The 22,068-nt window shown below is 42.5% G+C and overlaps 1 protein-coding gene across 1 annotated transcript in view; it reads left to right on the plus strand.

Annotated features, from left to right (window-relative positions):
• Positions 1-22,068, plus strand: part of DIAPH2 (diaphanous related formin 2) — a 173,533-nt gene that overhangs the window by 35,177 nt on the left and 116,288 nt on the right. The window contains exons 13-17 of the mRNA XM_066559789.1: positions 50-168; positions 456-520; positions 1,141-1,245; positions 2,884-3,531; positions 6,173-6,287. Coding sequence (XP_066415886.1) covers positions 50-168; positions 456-520; positions 1,141-1,245; positions 2,884-3,531; positions 6,173-6,287 — 1,052 coding nt within the window. The remainder of the gene's footprint in view (positions 1-49; positions 169-455; positions 521-1,140; positions 1,246-2,883; positions 3,532-6,172; positions 6,288-22,068) is intronic.

Below are 22,068 nucleotides of genomic sequence, written 5' to 3' on the forward strand. Positions count from 1 at the left end.
TAAAGTCTTGTTCATGTTCTTATTGTCTTGTAAATGTTTCCTGTTTCAGACCTCAGTATTACAAGATCATAGAAGAATGTGTGTCACAGATAGTGCTGCACTGCAGTGGCACGGACCCAGATTTTAAATACAGAGGAAGGATGGACATCAATTTTACACACCTTGTTGGTTTGTACTCTTTAAGCAGTTTTACCTTATTTTTCTTTGCGTTCTTCTCTCTGTTCTTACGCTGGCTGGGAATTTTGTCAGTGTTCTGGAAATATGCATGTAAGCTACAGGTGTGCTTGTGGAGTACCAGCCCAAATGCTGTAGCCTTTAATGAAATGAGACAGGGTCAAAAAAATCAAGTGCCTGTTGCTTTTGTGTCATGGGCTCACAGGGTAATGATGGTTGGAAGCACCTCAGAGCTGTGGCATGTTTGACTTGACTTGTGTGTTGTCTTATTTAAATTCTAGATGCCTGTGTAGACAAAGCTAAAGTAGAAGAGAGTGAAAAGAAAGCAGCAGAATTTTCCAGGAAGGTAAGTCCTGCTCGTGGTGACAGGAGCACAGTCAGCTTGTTTCTCAGCTGAAACTGGGAAATAGTGGCTCTCAAAATTACACTTGTTGCTCTCCTGTCCTGAAATAGTCATAATTAAACAAATTAAGTGCAGATATATGTTTAAAAAAAAGGAATGAATGTGCTATATTAGCAGCAGTAGTACTGAAGTTCAGGTGTTATGGAGGTGTGTATTGAAACAATTCCAAATTTTGGTATTTTTTGCTGGTCTGGTCTAAGTAGGCATTTTCAGGCCAATGGCAGAACATGTTCTTGAACATGATGATTGCAGGTTTAATTTTAATGAATTTAAGCTTGCTGCAATAGGTGTGTACTCGAGTTTGGTTTGAGAAGTCTGCAGTGTTCTCTCAGAGGGAAGAACCTGACCTGAGTACCTGGATCTGGGTGGTTCTCTGTCATTGACTTAGTGATGGAAGAAATTGTGGTGCTAAAAGTGAACATGTTAGATAGGAAAATTCTGCTAAAAGGATTAAAATTGCATAATTGCTCCAGCTCTGATGTTGTTCAAAGAATTCCTGCCAGTGTAGGCTCTGGTGTGGCCATAACTGGACCAACTCTGCTGTGCTGGTTCAATCTTTACAGTTTGATGAGGAGTTCACAGCTCGACAAGAGGCACAAGCAGAGCTGCAGAAACGAGAGGAGAAAATCAAAGAACTTGAATCAGAAGTCAAACAGCTCCGGACCCAGGTAATAAACAAATATCACATCAAGTTCCACAGCTGGGTGGGTTTTTTTGAGGAGGAGTTGAAAAGAAATTGCCCCAGAGTACCTTGTCTGTCTGGAGTTTGGAATCCTGGTAAAGGTGTATTGATTTGTTTGGCAGCCAGCATAACTTACTAAGGGTAGTTAATGGAGGTAAGATTTTACAAATAGTAGTATGTGCAACCTGTCACAGGTACCTGCTTCATTGAGAAAAAATGTTCTTTACACTACAAAAATCTTGCATCTAGCCTGATTTTTTTTTCCTGCAGGTATTTAAGCTTTCACATTACTGCTTCAGTTATGTTTTGCAGAAAGTTTTGGTTTTGGAAGTGTTTATTTTTAAAGCCTTTTGGTTTTATAGGTATTTTTTACTCTTACACTTTATATAAGCCTTTTTTATTTTTTACACCAGCTTTATGTTTTAGACAGGAGCTTTATGTTTTAGACAGATCATTTATACCTTTTAGGAACTTACAGATATTATGATTTAGTGCTTTTGCCTCAGTCTGGCTTATTTTGTACTCCTTCAATGCTAGGCAAGGTCTGCCTGTTGTCTTTTTGTCTTTATTTTTTCTGCCTTAAAGCTTGTGATCTCACTTCCTATTTGGGCACTAAGGTGGAGACCCAAACACTCCTGTTCTTACTTCCTTCTTGCCAATTTTCATGTTTGTTACAAATTCCTACAAGCCAGTGCTCCACTGAAATGTGACAAATGCTTTAATGAGTTCTCCAGCAATTGTTGCATTATAACTTGTGAGCAAAGAAAAACATTGTGCTTTGTGCAAGGTAAAGAATGTACTTTTAGTCTAATTAATTGTTAATCCTGTTTTATTGATTCTAACACAGTTCAGATTATCCAGACGTGACAGGGCATTCACAGTATTGCTGACCACTGGTTAATTAACCATGTAATTCTGGTATCTGTTCCCTTTTCTGGTGTTAAGCTCCCCACAGAATATGATGACACTTATTTTTAGCTGCACTCACCCCTCTGATGGCTTGACATGCTGCTCTTTCTCTTCCTTATTAATTAGTAAGAACTTATTAGAATGGATATTGTGATTGCTCTGTCCTCCTCTCACCAAAGAAGCGCTCTCAGACAGATCCAAAAGACAGCAGGACAGGTTGTTGCACACCCTTCACCCCTCCAGATGTCAGAATAGTTCTGAGCAACTGTGGTCCTGTGACCTCTTCCACTGCACCAGCTGCTCCACTGATTGCTGGGGAGAATGTCCCAGCAGCAGATGAGTGTTGTTAAAATTCACCCTGGTTATTCTCATCTCTGATGCCCCAGCTTGCCGGGCTGTCCTAAGTGGGATAAATGTTTTGTGCATTGGTAAGAAATAAAATGCTGTTCTGTTCACTTAAATGTTACTGCTACTATTAAATTTTCTTTAAAATTGAAACAATTTGTTTTTATAAAAATGCTAGGTTATTCGGTTTACTTGGCAGCTTTATGGTACGTGGGATAATCTATTGTTATTGTTTCTCATTTAAATAGGAGAACATTTGCATTTCTCACTTTCTTGAGATGCAGCTGCCTAAAACCCATCCTGGTTGGTGCAGCTTTCCATCCAACTGCCTCCTGTCACTGATGAAGGGAATTCCTCTGCTCTGTTCCAGGGTCCAGGCCTGACAGAAGCCCCAGCAATGCCTCCAGCCCACCCCAGTGAGAACGTCCCACCATCTCCAGCGCCTTCAGTCCCTGCTGGAGCCATCCCTCCTCCTCCTCCCCTCCCTGGTGCAGGAGCAATTCCTCCTCCTCCTCCATTACCCGGTGGAGTAACAATTCCTCCACCACCTCCCCTGCCTGGTGGAGTAACAATTCCTCCACCACCTCCCCTGCCTGGTGGAGTAACAATTCCCCCACCACCTCCTTTGCCAGGTGGAGCAGCAATTCCCCCACCACCTCCTTTGCCCGGTGGAGCAGCAATTCCTCCCCCTCCTCCATTACCTGGTGCATCCCTTCCTCCACCTCCTCCTCCTCTGCCTGGTGCAGCCATCCCACCTCCCCCTCCTCTACCTGGAGGAGCAGGGCCTCCTCCTCCTCCTCCTCTGCCTGGAGGAGCAGGGCCTCCTCCTCCTCCTCCTCCTCCTCTGCCCGGGGGAGCAATCCCTCCCCCGCCGCCTTTTGGGGGGCCCCCAATGCCTCCCCCCCTGGGAGGGGCTCCCTTTGCTCCCTTCCCGATGGTGCCAGCACTGCCCCATGGGATGAAGGAGAAGAAGAAGTATAAGCTGGAAGTCTCCATGAAGAGAATCAACTGGTCCAAGGTACGCCAGAGGTGTGGGGGTGATGTTCCTTCCCCTCCTGTACTGCACTGATAGCCTTGGCACCGGGTACTGATGGGTTTTTAAATCTCATTCATCTTGGCAGAGCTCATTGTTGTGCCCAGTGTCCCAGGAAGGCAGCCTAATTCCAGTCCCTGTTGTGCCCAGTGTCCCAGGAAGGCAGCTTAATTCCAGTCCCTGTTGTGCCCAGTGTCCCAGGAAGGCAGCCTAATTCCAGTCCCTGTTGTGCCCAGTGTCCCAGGAAGGCAGTTTAATTCCAGTCCTTGTTGTGCCCAGTGTCCCAGGAAGGCAGCCTAATTCCAGTCCCTGTTGTGCCCAGTGTCCCACGAAGGCAGCCTAATTCCAGGGCCTTGTCTCAGCTGCAGTGGACATCCAGAGCAGATTTGCATCAAGTTGTATATAAATACACAGCTATCTCCACACTGTTTTAAAGTAGCTTTCACACATACCTAGCAAAGCAAACCAAATGAAGCTTTTTAAATTTGTGATGTTTGATGTTGCTGTGAGTTCAGAGATTGCTGATACCAGGTCTTAGTGTTACTTGTTGATTATTTATCCCAGATATTTATTGTTCTCAATCAGTGATGTGCTGGAGCAGGGCTGTGGCCACTGGGAGGAGCCATGGGACTGCTCAAGGGAAGGGTTTGGGCATCATGAGCTTCTAGTGTCTTAGATTGATTGTATTTAATAACATTTCATTTTTAAAACCATCTTAGAATCTAAGCATTACTTGAGCAGTAAAGTGCAAGCACAATCTGATTTGGAGGCAAACCCTTAAAGCAGTTCCCAGTTATCCCTTGGCTCTCGGTATATCCAGTCCCTCTAACAGGAGAAGTTGTACAAACATCCAGGTGTGTGCTGGGGTGTGTTGTTTTAAAACCCCTTTTTGATCAGTGTAGCCACTGCTCCTTCCATATAAAGGAAATTAATGTAGAGTGTTGGATAATTTAATCTGTTATCAAGACTAAATCATTGCATCCTAAAGTTGTGGTTGGCAGTTTTTTAGTGGTTTAAAATATGACAGATATGTTAATGTTTGGTGTAGGAAAAAGTACCAAAATCACTCAATCATCATCAAGGCAAATGAAAGGACTTTTATATATTCCATGCTGTGTGGTTCCTCTAAATTCTGAGTAGTCAAAAGCTTTGAGGTAACAAAACAGCAGAATAATCCCACAAGCCTTGGAGGAGGAATCCAGAAGGTTGAGAGAGAGCCTGTGTGGAAATGTGTGGCATGCAAATTTATAGTTTCTTTTGGCAGAAGAATTAATGCTTCAGTGATTTCAAATGATTTCAAAATATTTGGAGATGTGCTCAAACAATCTGAAAGTGTATCTGGTGGCCACAGTTGAAAAACAGCCTTTCAATATTTAACTAGACTGATATTGAACAGCCTGCCATGTTTTTAGAGTATTAATTTAAATAAATTTTAGAATCAGTTGGAAAATCTTTCCTTTTTCTGTAATTCTGATAAAATAATTGCATAAAAGGATAAGTGATCCTTCCCTTCTTCATTGTGGGAGGAGGAATGAAATGTCTTGGGGAGAAAGGACTGGATCAGGATGCACTGCAGGAGTTGTGTAACTGTGGGACATAGACTGCTGTCCTGTAAGCACAGAGAAAAGCAAGCTTTTATTTTATAACACATATTGGTAATTGCAGCCAATTTCATTGTGATCAGTTCCATTGGGGAGTTTGCAGAAATAATTTCTGAAGTGTCTGTGTGAACACAGGCTGTGACAATGGGAAGGAACTGCAGATGGACGCTTTGCTAAAGTGCTCTGGGAACAGTGCCAGAGATCCCTGCCTGCTGAGAAAGTGCAGAGTCTGTTTGATCATCACTTTTAAGGAGCCATCATTTGAGGAATAAAATTCTTACTGTTTAATTTAGTCCCTTTTGCTGTAACTGTCTTCCCCATTAGTGTTGGATTAAGGTAGTTTTTTTAAAATGTCTTCCCTGGAGCTGCTGGTAAAGCAGGGCTGGAAGGTGGAGGACCAGGTTGTTGCAGGGAAATTGGAGTGAGGCTGACAAATGCAGCATTGCTAAATTCCCTGCATATCATCTTGAAGTTAAATAGCCCTTGGAAATGATTTTCATCTAAACAAATTTATAAACAATAATTAATAACATGCTCAAAGCTGTTGGAGGAATGTATTTTGAAAACAGAACACCAATTCTGAGTCATACATGAAGAGTCAAGTTGTCTTTCAGCTTGTGTATTGCAGAGCTTTTCCTTGTTTTAGTACAGCCAGCAGAGAGTCCAGCCTCGGTCTCTGCAAGGTCCCCATGGCCAGTTCTTTTCCTGGTACCTTGTTCCACACAGTTCTCAGGTAGCAGGGAAAAGAGTCTGGGAAGTCTCTAGAAAGTCATCAAGAGAGAGCTAGAACACTCTCAGAGCCAGTTGCTGTTATTAGTTCTGTTTGGAAAACTTGCTGAGAGGGAGAAGTACCAAAAAGCCCATTTGTGGCTCAGCTCACCGTCCTTGCGCAGGAACAGCAGGGGGAGAACATTCCAGAACAGGGCTCAACTTCCTCAGCCCAATTCTCACAGAGGTTCTGCAGCATTTGTTTTACCTTGGCTGTTGAAAACGCTCCTGACTCTGGAGATGCTGTTTTCTTGCAGATCGAGCCTCAAGAAATAGGAGAAAACAGCTTTTGGGTAAAAGCTGAAGAAGATAAATTTGAAGACCCGGAGCTGTTTGCAAAATTGGCACTTACCTTTGGAACCCAAATGAAAGGTACATTCTTTGCTCTTTATTGTGCTTTTATTAAGTTTAAAACTGTGTAATGGCAGTTTCTTTTATGCTTTGTGCAATACCATGGAATTCATTTGATGGTTTTATAGCAGGGAGATGATTTAAAACATATATTAAGCATAACACTATTACAGGAATTGCTCCCCCTTCACTTTACAGCATGAGGGGAGGAACCTTTTTTGCAATAATACCTTTTAAAAGTGCACTGTATGTTGCAGACAGATGTGAGTTTTCTTTTAATGGAATTATAATTAAATTTAAATTTTTGATCCTGAGATCATGTTTATTTGCATTATTATTCCTAGCTGAGAATTTCTGGAATAAGAACAGCAGTTCTTACTAACACAGTGTTAAAAAAGATGAATTCAGGAAGGGCTCTCAGAGGACTGTAATGAACTATTTCTTGAGTAGATTCCTTGAATTATTTCTCAATGTGGTTTTTTTCTGTGTCCTTTTGAAACTTCTTCAAAGAGTTGGTCATGGCTGTGTTTTTCATAAGATAGATTCATATTCCTTTCCATAGTCAGTGAATTTAAACCATTAGAATTCTCTTTTTGCAGCACACCTTGGAAGCACTTTTTGGTCTAAATGTTCAGCTATTCCATGCAGTAATTCAGAAGCATCATTTGCAGTAATTTATTATTTTTTTTCCATGCCCATGTTGGATTAACTCTTGGTTCCTAGCACTGCAGGGAGGGTAAAATGCTGTGGAGTTGGTCACTTCCTTTGGTGTGGCAGGAAGAGCTTTAAGGGAAGGAATGCCCAGCAGCAGATGACAGAATGAGCCCCTTCTAAATGAAAAGGACAAGCTTCTGCCTTGAGATCAATTCTTGCACCAGAAATCTGAAGAAATGTTTCAGAATTCCTGAAAAGCTTCTTCATTAAAAATGCTGAAAAAACCCCCTTGAAATGTTGACATAGCTGACAGTTTGCACTGAGAAGAAATTCTTGTTGACATAGTTGCACAGTTGTAAAACTAGGAACAACAGCAACTCCTCCAATAGCTTGGTGTACTGATAGCCTTGCAGATATTTTTCCTTGTTTTGTTCTCAGTTAATGGCTGTAGAAAACAAGATGCCATATAAAGGATGCACATTAAAAATGCTGCTGCACAGTAGTCAGGATGTGAAAATCCTACTTGGCTGGCTCCTGCAGAAAGGCAGAGTTGTCTGTCTGAGTTCAAGGGGTTTTTTTTAAACTTGGGAACCTACTGGAAGTCAAAAAGACTCTTGGAGCATTTGGTTGCAGCACAGACCCAAAGAATTGTGTGCCAGAAGCAACTTTTCCTGCAGCTGCCATCTGCAAAGGGAAACGTGGAATGATGTTCACTGTTCTTCCTCCCCTTTGTCCTTAAACAGCTCCATGATGTACCAAATACTTAATTCAGGCATCATCTGGGATCACATTTCCCTCTTGCTTTATCCCATTTTCTGAGTACATTACAGGAGAAATACAAATAGAAATGCATGTGCTATTCTCTCAGGAGCACAGTCAGCATGTAAAGCAAACAAAGGGATGAGCGGAAGCAACCTGACAATTGCCAAAAGCAGTTTGGGTGACTTAGTGTTTACTGGTTTGTATTTTGTGGAATTTTGGAATGCCAGTGGGAATGGTAACTGAAGTAAAAGCAATGGTAGGGTGCACATTTATTAAAAATGTGTGATTCCCTGTAAGTTACAGCATTGAAATTTGATTAAACCTCTGAATGCTGTTCATCATTCTTTGGTACAATGAGAAAAACACGTGGTGAATTTTTTCTCATGTGACACAGTTTTGGTTTAGGATACTCCAAACATGACTCAGTGTTGGCTGTCACTAAGCTGCCAGCTGCCTTGCTGTTTGAGTGCTCTCTGTTTTAGAGAAATGCAGCCAGAGCTCAAGGGGTGTGGTACTTCTGGGGAGGAATATTATTATCAAGTTGAACAATAATTTTTACATGTTATATTATTAATCCAGTGTAATTGTACATCTCAGGAAACCTGGGCTACTGCTTTTTGATGGAGTTGGGGCTGTGTATGATTTAATTCAGTAGAACGTCTTAAAACCCCCAACAACTGAAATTAAGAGTTTAAAATACTGGTGTTCTTGTCAAGAACCTACTTAAATCTTTGAAATCATTTCATCAGGTCATTTTATGGTAAGCACTCTTTTACCAAAGAATGGTTTTGTCCCTTAGCTGGATATGAAATGTTCTCTCTGGCCACCAGCAGAAGGGAGAGCAGCAGCAGCACTGCCATCTTCAGTGCTTGCTGGAATATGATGTTAAAAAGCTCCTGTTTATTTATGGGATGTTAAATCCCATAGAATTGCATGTGAAGTGTCTCCTAACAGTGCAGGTAAAGGCTGCAGTGCTGTGACTCTGCAGCCAGGTTGTGACACATCCCACCCTCAGGACTGGGACAAGAGTCAGGGCTGGGCCTGCTGCTATCCAAATCATTTCTCACTGTTTGATTGATGGTCTAATTGCAAAACACTGCAAAGCAAGTTAATGCCTTCTCCCTAAAGGATCATGTTAATTTCTGCCTCTTGTAATTTAGGTTGTATATTTTGCCAGTCAAGAATGATAGTAGTGCTCTGAAGAAATTAATTATGTGTACAGTAGGTCTGTAAAGGTAGTAATTAGTACATAATAGTCTGTAACTACTGGGATTGTTCCAATACAGAATTCATTATCCATCCAGCTTGCCTCAAGGGAAAACTTCTCCATCAGGGTTCTGTTGCTTTACAATTAGACATTTAAAATACAATTCAACAGTCATTTTCATATGTTTTCAAAACTGAAGCAAGGCCTTAATAGCTGAGTGGTATTTTCCACATAATGGGAGTTTGAGTGGGAAGGGACAAGAGAAAAGACCAACTGCCATGTAAGCTGTGATTGAACAAAACATGAACAAAATGTTCAGGTTCTGATTTTAGATGTATAATGTATATAACATCTAGAATATGTATATAAATAATGTGTATAATGTATATTTAATGTATATAAAGAATATATGGTAGGTCAGTGCACCATTCAACTTGAAGGAAAATTCTTTGCATTCATTTGCATTTGGGACTTGTAAATAGCAAGAGCAGCAATTAGTACTTTTAGAAAATGGCTTTGAATTTGCTATGCTGAGAAGCCCAGATCTAATTCATCAGAGAGCTTCAACATTTGCCAGCTTTCAGTGCATGCAGCTGTGGCCAGGTTTCCTGTGAGGCAGCTGTGTTTGTAGGTGTGAGGCAGCAGGACTCGCTTGATGCAGAAATCTCTGCTGTTGAGCGTGGCTGTGGTGCACTAGCTCAGCTTCCTGCACTGCTTTGTCAACAGAAAAAGGAAGAAAAGGCTCTGAACTCACCAGGAATTGGCTTCAGGAGGATTGCAAACTGCAGGTGGCTCCCTTGGTCTGCTGATGGTTCAGGCTGAGTTCGTTGGGTCCCCTTCCCTCCCCAGCCTCTCCTTGCAGAAGGGTGGGATCCAAACAGAGCAGGATCAGCTTTGCAGTGTGGGGTCACCCAGGGCTGTGTGGCAGAGCAATTTCATTTCCTTGGCGTGCACACCTAGGTCATCATTCTTCATATCTGTTTCACACAGAAGTACAGCAGATTGGTTTGTTTTCAACTCTGGATGTATTTGAAATTGTTGTTTTTCAGCAACAGAATAAATTCAAGTACCATAAAGGAGGAGTGAGTTATTAGTTTACTGTTTTTCACTTTTCTTTTCTTCTCCACTGGATTTATCCAGCAGATAAACTCTCAAACTCAAGGGTGAAAAAGCCTTGCATGGTTTAAACAAACTGCTGCCTGAAATTATTACCATCTAGCATATATTTATGTGTATCTCTGTATTTTGATATATTTTATGTACATTTGTTTCTAATTCTTAGATGATCTGAGAGTTATTTTAGTGTCCAAGTCTTACTTCAAGAGCATCAGAACCCATGTCATTTATCACACGGCAAAAGGACTGATATGAGTTTAGTATATAAAGAAAGCACAAGTTCCAATTAGGAGGTAAAGATTGTAAATATTACTTCTTAATATTTTATTTCAAATAGCATTTTGATGCACTCACTTTTCAATAACTTAATTTCTATGTCAAAGGTAGTTTGTAATATGGAGTCTAAGAAAACATAATTTATTTTGAAAAACCATCCTATGTAAAATACATGTCCTGTTGGTGTGACCTACTGACTGTAGTTGTTCTCATCATGTAACAGTGAATGAAGAATATCCCAAATTGAAAAATAAAATCTATTTAGACTTTTTCAGGAGTTAGGCTCAGTGTCAGTTGTACTATTTTTGTTTATTGTTTTCTTTTCCTGTAAAATTTTATTTACAGAACACCTTCAGAATGTTCATGTTGTAGGGCTGGACAGGGCAGGAGTTTCACTGCGGGTCTCAGGGTGGCACACTTTGGTTGTGTCTCTTAGCACTCTGCTCTCAAAACTTTGTGGTAGATTCCTAAGGGGGAAAAATCAAGAGGGATGGGTCAGGTGGATGCAATTTTCCTCTCTCCAGTTTGTTGTTCCTGGAGCCTGCTTGCTTTACATCTGCAGCAGAGTTAGAGTTTTTGCAGAGAATTGTTGTTCCATAAGAGTGTTCTGAGAGAGAAGCTTGGACATTGTCTCAATCAGCATTACAGCAGAACTGCAATAATTGCACCTTGAGAAAATCAAATCCAAGCAGCCTGTGCGTGAATTAAATTGTATTCAGATGAGGAGACAGGTGGGAAATAGTTTGAGGTCTGGGCCATTTGAAGGCTGCTATCATTATTCATGGATTGCTTGGAGGTATAGCATAATGCATTCCCCAGAATTCCTGCAGAAATGGAGTTCATTCCACAATCAGCATCCTGGCTGCTCTGAATCCAGGTCAGCTGCTCTAACGTGGAGGCCATCCCTTCAGTTTTACTCTAATTGGCAGTGCTTAACCCTTTTGGAGCATCCCTGGGACAGGTGAGAGCTCCCCACTGGAGATGTGAGGAGCAGGGATCTGAAATGAGGAATCCTGCTGGCTCCTGAGTGCCAGGAGTGGTTCTGCAGGTACAGACTGATTGATTATCCAGATTATCCACTGCCTGCTCAGTGCCACGTGGCAAACTGGCATTGGAGATCTGGACATTGGACAGTTCTCCTGGCTGTGTGTGCCTGCTGCAAGGCCATCCTTTGGTTAAACAATCTCTGGCTCTGAAAAACATTACTAACAAAGCCCCTGCTGCTCAGGTTTTCTGCAAGTTTCAATTAGTAATTTTGTCAGAAAGCTTCACTGGAAGAATTTAAGGAGAATTTAAATAGAATTGGAGTGGGGACAGACATGTATTGTCTAAAAAAACCTCTTTCTATGTATTTATAACAATGTTGTGACTGAGTTGTCTTAGTAATGTGTTAGATTTTAGGTGGTTGCTTACAGAGTTCTTGTATTAATTTGTTATACCTCAACTCTCAGAATATGAAAATGAAAATCTTGAAGAGGAGAGATGGAACAGCAGTTGTGACTATAAAAAAAAGCCAAGAGAAGGTGAACTCTCAAGGGCATTGGGTTTTCCTACAAAGGAAATGGGTCCAGTGGGTTTTTCCCAACCTTTAAGGGGTTGGAGCTTCCCATTAGGGATGTGTGTGGATCACTGCTGGTGGCACACAGACAAATGTTCATTGCCCACACGTTCCAGCAGGCTGGAATTGCAGCCCTCTGTGCGATCACTCTGGTACAGGTTGGTACCTTCTGCACCTCCTCCCTGCTCATTTTTCCCAGGAGCTGGAGCTTTGTGTGCATGAGCTTGCTGCACTCCAGCAGGGGACGAGAGGCAGCTCTGCGTTCCCAGTGTCTGACGGAGGCTCGGTGGTGATGCAGTGCTCAAATAAAGCCCAGCACTTCTAATGAGGAGCTGAGGACAGAGACACATGTACTGGCACTGCAGAGACAGGGATTGTGTACAAAGACTAATTAGCATGAAATATGAATGCATTCATGAAGCACTCTTGATCTATAATGCTCTTACAGAAAGTATTTTTTTTCCTGTGAATTCGATGAAAAAGAAATTCAGAAGTTGAATTGAAAAAAGAATCTGTGTTGAACTGCAAAAAGAAATGGGGTTTGTTTGTTTTTAAACAAATAGAAATCTATATTCCTGGAATAAAACCCCTTCTGTATGAATAAATAAAGAGATTAGACTGAGAAGAATGCTTTTTCTAATGTCAAAACAGAAAGAATAACCAGCAAAAGATGCTCCTCTTCAAGTATGCAACTACATTTTTCATGGGAAGTTAGGTTAGATATCCTAAAAATCTATTTAATGTGGATCTAGTTACTCTCAACAGGAAGTGTTCAAGGCCAGGGTGGATGGAGCTCTGAGCAGCCCTGGGGGAAGGTGTCCCTGCCCATGGCAGGGCTTGGAACAGGATGGTCTTGAAGGTCCCTTCCAGCCCAAACCATCCAGTGATTATCTGATTAACCCATCCGGTGGGTTTGACAGCAATCCTCTGTTCAGTGATCTGTTGGGATTATCCACTGTGGCAGTTGTCCTCAGGTGTGGCTTGTCTTTCACCTGCAGGAGTTGCTCTCTGGAAATGCACATGCAATGCGCTGCTGGTGAGCCGCAGGTCAGTTCTGCCTCTGTGCACAATGGTTCTATGACCATTCCTTTTGCCTTCTGAGGAGCTTGGAGCTGTAGATCCATTTTCTGGCGGCTCCCTCTGTGCTGGTCAAGGGAACTCCAGCTGAGTGTTCCAGTGCAGGTTCTTCAGCTGAACATTGGCTGGGAATTTGTGACCCAAGTGAAGCAGGGAAGAATAAAAAGCCTGGAGGAAAGGGGAGAGCAGACCAGCTCCTTACCAGGATAGTTGGTGCTGACTATTAAATAGCTTCTGCACCAATATTTCAATCTGCTGAACACTTCCAGCAGAGTTCTAGGAATAAAAATGTATTTGCTTAAATAAATAAAGCCCTACTGTAAACAAAGCCATGGTTATAAGCAAAATTGATGGTCTTACTTGTAAAATAGCTCTTTCAAGGCTGCATTAAAGAGCTGCCCCCTGCATCTTTCAGCAGAACCACAGTTATCACATCCTGCACTTCCTCCTAAATCTACTTTCTATCAAAAGAAATAGAATGTGGGGTTTTTTTCCTGCAGAAGCATAAACTGACAAAATGTGTCTGATTCATGGCCTGGTTCCACTTGCTCACTGTGCTGACCTGCAGTGATTCTGTGTTTGTAGAAAAATGATGCCCTCTCCATGGATTTTGTGTTTTATGTGCAAAACTGTTTTTTCCTTTCTTATTGCTGACCAAAAAGCTCAAAAAAAATGTCATCTGCTCTTGACATGGAACATTTCTCTGAGTGATAGTTGCTTCACCTGTAATGCTGTTCCAGGCTGCTTTGGACAGAATAGCTGCTATTGCAAGAATTTCTGCCCTTTATAGCAGAGCAAGGATAGTTCTGTTACCTACATGAATAAAGGTTCTTTGGAGAAGGAGACATTCAAAAGCTATCTAAAGGATTAAGAGTTAACAATCATGCTATTAAGTTTCTGAATTCATTGAGAAATTGAAAATACTAGGTACATGGGCATTAGTACAGATAATAACAAAAGTATCAGCTTTTTGAATTACTTATTAATCATCTCAAATGGATGTAAAGCTATAATTACAACTCTCTATATTGTGTGTCTTCTGCAACGTGAGAAACTAAAATGTCTCTGAAAGTTCTTCCTCTCAGGTGCTTTATTCTGTTCTGTGAGGTGGGAATGTCATTATTGTAGAATACTGCTACTGAGTCATTTCCCACTGTGAAAAGGCCGTGGCTTAAAGGCTTTCTAAAAGCAGAAGTCCACATGGTAAAAGTCAGTGTGGAATTATCATCAAGTTGCATTTTCTGGTGGGAGTACCTGTGAGTGAATGTCAGGGTTTTCTTTGGCATTTTTTTTTTGTTGTTTAATTGAAGATTTGCATCATTAGCACAGAGACTGCCTTCTTAAGGAGTCACTCCAGCCAGATCTGGCTTGTGTTGGTGGTGTAAAAGGTAAGCAGAGCACAGGTGCTCAATCCAGGCTGTCCAGTGGATCCTGCCTGTGCTGAGCTGAGCAGTGGAGCCTGGCGTTGTGCTGAAGGTGAGAGACTGGGAGCTGTGTCTTCTGCACTATTTTTAGTCTGCTACAATGCAAGCAGCTTAATTTAGTACCCTGAGTGTCCCCTGGGCCTAATGCTGTGATGTGGCAGTAATTTATCTTGTGTGTGTCCTGAAGGCAGATAATCACTGCCTGTGTGTTCTCTGGGCACCTGGGTGTGTTCACACACTTTGGGTACCTGGACCCCAAGAAAGCTTTTCCAAGGTAAATCTAAGGTGGTGGCAGCACACAACCATCCAGGGCTGACTTCAGGCTGCTGGAGCCCTGCATTTCATCTTCAGCAGGTGACTGAGAGCAGCTGCTCAGTCCAAAGAGTTATTTAATGTTGATATGAGTTACACATGTTAATATGTATTAGATGGCTGCTGCTGGATGTACACAGAAGGGATTAAACAGAGATCCTTCTCAGCTGCCAGCAGTTGATGTTTTTTTTTCCAAGCCAGAGGTCAAATCTTTACATGTAGTAAAGTCTTCCTTGTGTTTTGTCTTCAGTGAACTCAGGATCTTTCAGCATTTATAACCTGTGCCATTGCACTTCTCTGTATTTCAGAAAGTTGTGGTGTTTTGCAGAGTTTTAACCCTGCTGCTTCTGGTCATCCTGGTTTGCTGCCTCCTCTTTCTCTCCCTGAAGATCTCATTAATAGCTAATTTATATTTATTTCTCTGTGCTTTCAGAGCCTGCCAAAGGGGCAGACCCAAATAGTGCATGACCCACAGAAGGCCCAGTAAAACACCCCTCTGGCCACCACCCAGAAATGATCAGTGGGTCCCCCCCCTTTACTGAGGGGCTCTCAGATGTGCTTGTCACCAAATACCTGGCCTGGCTGCTTGTGTTTCAGAGTGACACTAGAATGCCAGGAACACTGCAGAGTCCCAGGGTGCTGAACTGTTGGGGTGCCCTTGTTGAGGTGGCCATTGGTCAGTGATGGGGACAGTGGCAGTGCCTTCCCTGGCACTGTGGGGCCTGAGTGAGGGAAGGGGTCTGAATGAGGGATGTGGGACTCCAGGGGCTCCTCAAAATGCAGTTTAGTGTGTCCAAGGTGTTACAGCAGCCCAGGGTGTGGGTGACAGAGCTGTGCCCACAGCTGCCAGCTCCAGCTGCAGGCAGGCCTGGACACCCTTTGGTTTTGGTTACAGTGCATTATAGACTCTTCTCTTGGTTACATTGCATTATAGACTTTTCTTTTGGTTACAAATGCATTATAGACTTTTCTTTTGGTTACAAATGCATTATAGACTTTTCTTTTGGTTACAATGCATTATAGACTTTTCTTTTGGTTACAATGCATTATAGACTTTTCTTTTGGTTACAATGCATTCTATACTTTTCTTTTGGTTACACTGCATTCTATACTTTTCTTTGCTGAGCTTCTTCATACAGCAGAAGCAATCTGTACCTTAACTTTTACCTGTAGCCCATCATAACTGCTGTAATTACCATATTCATGTTACTGTTCTCCAGTCACTAACAGTCAGTACATTACAGTTGAAGCTAGAAGTTGTTTTTCAGTTTTCTTGCAGTGGAAAATTCTGGGACCTTTTTTCTACTTGCAACATGGGCAGACTCATTTGCCTGTGGAATCTTTTTACTTGGTAAAAACTTCTTGTTTGGGGTGGGTTTATCCTTTGCTCTAAGCCATAAAACCCCTTCTAACTAACAGACCCTTTGCCTCCTTGGTTATCCAGTGAGACTGGCTCAGCAATTCTTTTCTTCTAGATCAAAACTTGCTTTCATTTCTATTCCTTCTTCAGATTCTGCACTCAGAGATCTTTCTGCCAAGCACACACAGATCTGTGAGACTCTTGTCCAACTCTGACCCTTCCCAGCCAGCCCTGCCCTGTGCTGTGTGCTCAGAGCCCTGCTGGGGCTGGGGCTGCTGGCACAGCCTCCACTCAGCTCCCTGGCTTTGTTTGGTACTGCCCCCCTCAGTGCCTCAGTTTCCAATATTTGTTTGTGGAGGATTCATTTCCCAGCATTTCATCCTTATTTCTATTGATCAGCTATCAAAGCTCTGCTTACCAGTCAACCTCATGGGGTGCTGACTTTTACTGCTGAAATTAATGGAATCTATTAAGGCAGATCATTTGCCAATTATTTTTAATATGATCCTTTTACACTGTGAACTTCTGCTTTGGCCCTGAGGCCTATGAAAGCTTCTTTTTGAGTTCTGCAGGTTCAATATAACAATAAATACCAGCTAATCTTATTTATTTTTTTTACTCTAAATGAGAGAATAAATATAAACATAAAATCAAATTTCTTGTGTAGTAAATCAGTGGAAATTTAACATTGTATATTTGATTGTAGGGCAGAGTGTATAACCAGGGTGGGCTACATTACACTAAAAAGTCAAGCAATTTGGAATTCAATATGTTTATGTGTTTTGCATGCATGTTTATTTAAAACCTTGTTGATAGAGCAATGCTTTAAAAAGGAAGAGAATACTAAAATGTCTGTTTGGGCCATGTGTATTTTACTTAGTGTTTCAATATTTAGTCAGGATTGTTAAATGTCAGATATCACAGTGATAGAAGAAATCAATTTATCACTTCATTTTTATTAACATTTTAGTGTTTTCCATTAAACACCAATATCTAATTAACTTGACTGTGTAAAAGGATTTTTGGATATTGGGATTTTAGCTTCATAATTTGGAAAGTTCCTTTGGAAAATGTGATTCCCATAAGTGTGTTTGTTTGTGAAGGTGAGTTTTTATGGGCATCATCAAGGGGAACAGTGGGTGAACTAATAATTTAAGAGATATCTAGTTATTTGACTTCTCATGGTAATAAAAGAAAATTAGTTTGCTAGAATCTTGGTAAAGTATGACAGCAGTTTAATGACTTTTTTTCCTGAGTCTTGATACCTTTTTTTTTTTTTTTTTTACTTTTGAAAATTGTACGGATAAGAAACTCATCAGAATCTGGGAAATAATTACACCTGTCCTGTCTCTGCTTGGTGGTGCTGGTGCCCTGATGTCAGAGGAAAAAATACAACTGGGCCATGTGGTTGTCGAAATTAGGAATGCTATTATGGGCAGCATTTTATTGACATAGCAAACATCTCCTCTCCCCCATGAGAAAACTTCTGTGAGAGTTCTGAAGTGCAGGCATGGCTCTGCTGGCTCAGACCCTGACCCCAGGGCTGTGCAGAGCTCAGGATCTGCCCCAGCCCCTGCAGGGACAGCCTGGGCACGGTGGCAGGGGGACAGATGGGGGGCACAGTCCTGAGGCTTCCTCACTTCAATATTCATGGGAAAATGGGAGAGCAGAGGTCATGGAAAAGGCCTCTGGGTTTTATTCCAGCTTCTTACAGCACATCTCCCACGCTGTAAATGGGGCCCACGGAGGATATTTTCAGTTTGATCCTTGTTTGCCTGCTGTTGTTTGACTTCTAATGTTCATCTGTGTTGCTGTGGCCACTTGTATGTCATGAATTGTTAATATTTGCTTCTACTGTCTCACAGCAAAAGCAGCATCTTCCACAGGCAAAGCCAGTTGTGCAATCAGCTGTGGGTGTGTTTGGGGTTGGGATCAGCTGTGGGTGTGTTTGGGGTTGGGATCAGCTGTGGGTGTGTTTGGGGTTGGGATCAGCCATGGGTGTGTTTGGGATTGGGATCAGCTGTGGGTGGGTTTGGGGTTGGGATCAGCCATGGGTGTGTTTGGGATTGGGATCAGCTGTGGGTGGGTTTGGGGTTGGGATCAGCCATGGGTGTGTTTGGGATTGGGATCAGCTGTGGGTGGGTTTGGGGTTGGGATCAGCCATGGGTGTGTTTGGGATTGGGATCAGCTGTGGGTGGGTTTGGGGTTGGGATCAGCTGTGGGTGTGTTTGGGGTTGGAATCAGCCATGGGTGGGTTTGGGATTGGGATCAGCTGTGGGTGGGTTTGGACTCAGGTGTGGGTGTGTTTGGGATTAGGATCAGCTGTGGGTGTGTTTGGGATCAGCTGTGGGTGTGTTTGGGATTGGAATCAGCTGTGGGTGTGTTTGGGATTGGAATCAGCCATGGGTGTGTTTGGGATCAGCTGTGGGTGTGTTTGGGGTTGGGATCAGCTGTTGGTGTGTTTGGGATCAGCTGTGGGTGTGTTTGGGGTTGGGATCAGCTGTGGGTGTGTTTGGGATTTTCTGTGTGTACATAGGGAAAGGAGTTGTTTTGGTTGTTGGGTTGTTCTTTTTTTGGATTTTTTGTGGCCCAGGCACCCCCTTGATGCTGTTGATAGAAAGCTGAAAGCCATCCCAATGCAGAGTGGGTAATTAAGTTCACTTTAGCTGTACAACTTTGCTGCACAAGTTCTTGCTAGAGATTGACAATTAGACTATTTACAATCATTTTAGGGCAATTTTAACAGTGCAAGGAATCTTTCATGTGAAATTAATAGTAGTCATTAAGTGTGGTGGTCAAATAAAGTAGCAATCAATTATGCAAACAATTAATAAGAGTACAGATCCCCTGTTACATTTTTTTTGGAAAACTAATTTGTAAAACTAAGTTATGATCTTTTTTATTCTTCCACAGAGCATAATTTGTTGGGTTGATGCCACTTCCTTCAGCTTGATTACATTAATTAGGCAAAAAACATACAAGATTGCAAGAGGTTCCATGTTTTTTTCCTCCCTGTTAGTTTTATTTTTTTATCTTGAGAGCTCAGTGTAAGATTTGCTTTTAGATCAATTGCTTGCTTTGTAATAATTCTTTTTTTATTGCTGTACCAGGTATTGAGCTCTTCTGATTGCAGAAAGGACAGAGTGACAGCAGGAGTGCTTAATTAATTTTGCTTCAGGAATTGGTAACTGAGTGATTTTAGGTGAACTGAAAAATGCCAGGTGGCACTGGGAATAAACATGAGATCCCACAGCTGCTGCCTGAATTGACAGGAGGCGTGGCTGACATCTGCTGATGCTCTTGCATTTCTCTCTGGGTATTTGGGGAAACTGTTTTCTGCTTGTCAAAGTTAGAGCCCAAAGGACAGAGTGAAGCTGTGAATGAATTTGGATGCCAAAGCACCTCAATCCCAGTCCCTGCAGTTCATGGATTGTGTCCTGCAGGGTCCAGGACAGTGTGTGCCTTCAGCTGAGAGAGCTGTGGCTCTGCCAGAGCCTCTCCTCTGCATCCTCTGCATTTCTGTGTCCCTGCATGCAGGGCTGGGGAGGGCACTGCTCCCTGGGCACTGCCCTGCTGGGCTTGTGCTGCGCCTTCCTCCTTGTGCCAGCACCAGGGCTCTGCTCCTGCGGGCGACAAGGGACAGGGGAAATGGCTTTGGGTTGCACCAGGGGAGGTTTGGATTGCATCTCAGGAAAAATGTCTTCACAGAAAGGGTTCTCAAGCATCACCTCAAGCTGCTCGGGGAAATGGCATCCTGGAGGTGTCCAAAGCCACCTGGATGTGGCATCCTGGAGGTGTCCAAAGTCACCTGGACATGGCATCCTGGAGGTGTTCAAATCCACCTGGACATGGCATCCTGGAGGTGTTCAAAGTCACCTGGATGTGGCATCCTGGAGGTGTCCAAAGCCACCTGGATGTGGCATCCTGGAGGTGTCCAAAGCCACCTGGATGTGGCATCCTGGAGGTGTCCAAAGCCACCAGGACGTGGCATCCTGGAGGTGTTCAAAGCCACCTGGATGTGACACTCGAGCACGTGGTGCTGAAGGTGGTGGTGCTGCTTGGACTTGAGGATCTTAGAGCGCTTTTCCAGCCTGAGCCATTCCATGAGTCCATGGGCACGTTTGAGGATCAGCAGGATGTTTGTGCAGTTTGGCTTGAGCGCACAAATGTTGTCAGAGTTCGTTGTGGTCCTGCAGCCAGAGCTTGGGCATGGTTCCTCTGCTCTCCCAGATGTTCCTCTGCTCTCCCAGATGTTCCTCTGCTCTCCCAGATGTTCCTCTGCTCTTGCAGGTGGCTGGAGGAAGGTCAGGCTGTGCCCCAGCTGAGCTCCCCATCCCTGGGTCATTCCAGCTGGGAATGCTGTGGGCACACCAAGGGACACTCTCAGGGTGGCTGTATTGCTGAGGGAAAAGAACAGCAGCAATTTTGAGACTTCTTTGTGTTTGACTTCCCTCCTTCTCCCCCTTTATTCAACTTTTATTTCCATTTCTGAGTGCCTCTAGGATAGCACAGGAATGGAGCACTGTCAGTAGCATTCCAAGATGATCCATTCAGCCAGACTCTGAGAAGTTTTATTGTGTTGCAGCAGAATTTGCTGCACTTTTGTGCTACAAATTACTTTCTAATCTTTTGGTGGCATTCCTAGCTCTTTATTTCATTTTTCTATCAAGTCATATCACATCAGGAGATTTTTAATTTTTTTTTTTGGGAGGAGGATAAATTCAATGTAATTATTACTTTCAGCTGCTCGAGTCTTCTCTTGTGTGTTTAGTTCACATCCCTTGCAACTCTATGGACACTTAATTTTTTTCTCCTACACTCCTGTAGTAGCCATAACTCTTGTCTCAGGTAGAGGCAATAACAAAGCAGTTAATTTCTTTTGTATGTTTACTTCTGCTGCCAAATACTGGTAAATGCAATGGGGAAGCCACTTGCCAGATGGAAATAAGATGAAATTACTCGTTCATTTCCCATGACAGTACAAGGATGTTTTCGTTCACTGTGTGAACAGACTTGACAGAAATTGGAGACTTAGGCTCAAGTTAAGGTAGGCTAAAGTTCACCTGAATATCTGCTTTCTCCATGCTGTCATTCAGTGTATTCCTTTTTAGCTCCTTTTAATTTTCATCCTCATCATGTTCATGACTGACAGTTTTTGCTGTTAATTCTTTATTAAAATTATTCATTGATAATTTAAAGAAAGAAGGGAATTTCATATGAACTGGACATTTCAGCTCATAATAAAATGCTTTAACAGCTTCAATATCATTAAATAAAATCATATATATTTCAAAAAAGTAGTCATGGCCACTTCAAATGCTATTCAGTAGCTAACTTAATGAACAGGTGTAAAATGATAATTTTCAAGAATAATATATGCTTCCTTTTTTTTTTTACTACAGAAGTACAAAAGTACTGATGGTAGGATTTTTTCCTAATTAAGTCTCTAAAGTATTTCAACCTGTTTATGTATGTTCTTTGCCATGATTACCATTAGCCCTGCTTAATGTATTTTAAGCTTACATAAGGTTTTGTTAAGGTTTGTCTGCCCTGGCTGGGCCTGCAGGGTTTCAAGCAGGGCACTTGCAGTGGGATTAGAGGAGTTCCCAGCTGAAGGCACAGCTGGAGCTGCCCATGCACTGGGAAATGTCAGATCAACAGCAAACAATGCCTTGCAGCTTCTTGCATCAGCTTTTCCCCTCCAACACTGATAAACAAATGTATTATTGCTATACTAATGGAGCTCTAAATTAGGAAAAAGTAACTTCTGTAGTGCTGGTGTTTACATCTGTGCTTGCTGCTCTCCAGAAGGAATCTGTGTGTGCTGAAGGGCCTGGGCTCTGGCTTTGTCATGGTGGCTGTCCTTCCCTGTGTGGAGGGAGAGAGTGTAAGGAAATAAAGATAGCACAGAAGGCAGTCTCACCCCTGAGGAGGTGCAGCTGTACCAATCACCAAAGATTAGGAACAGGCCTGCCCTTAGCAGGCCACAGCTGTGTCCAAAAAGAAGAAGAGTGCTACACAAGCGTGGGGTAGCTGGGTGAGGAGTGTTGGAGTTT

Source organism: Molothrus aeneus, chromosome 14, assembly GCF_037042795.1.
Source record: "Molothrus aeneus isolate 106 chromosome 14, BPBGC_Maene_1.0, whole genome shotgun sequence".
NCBI lineage: Eukaryota > Metazoa > Chordata > Aves > Passeriformes > Icteridae > Molothrus > Molothrus aeneus.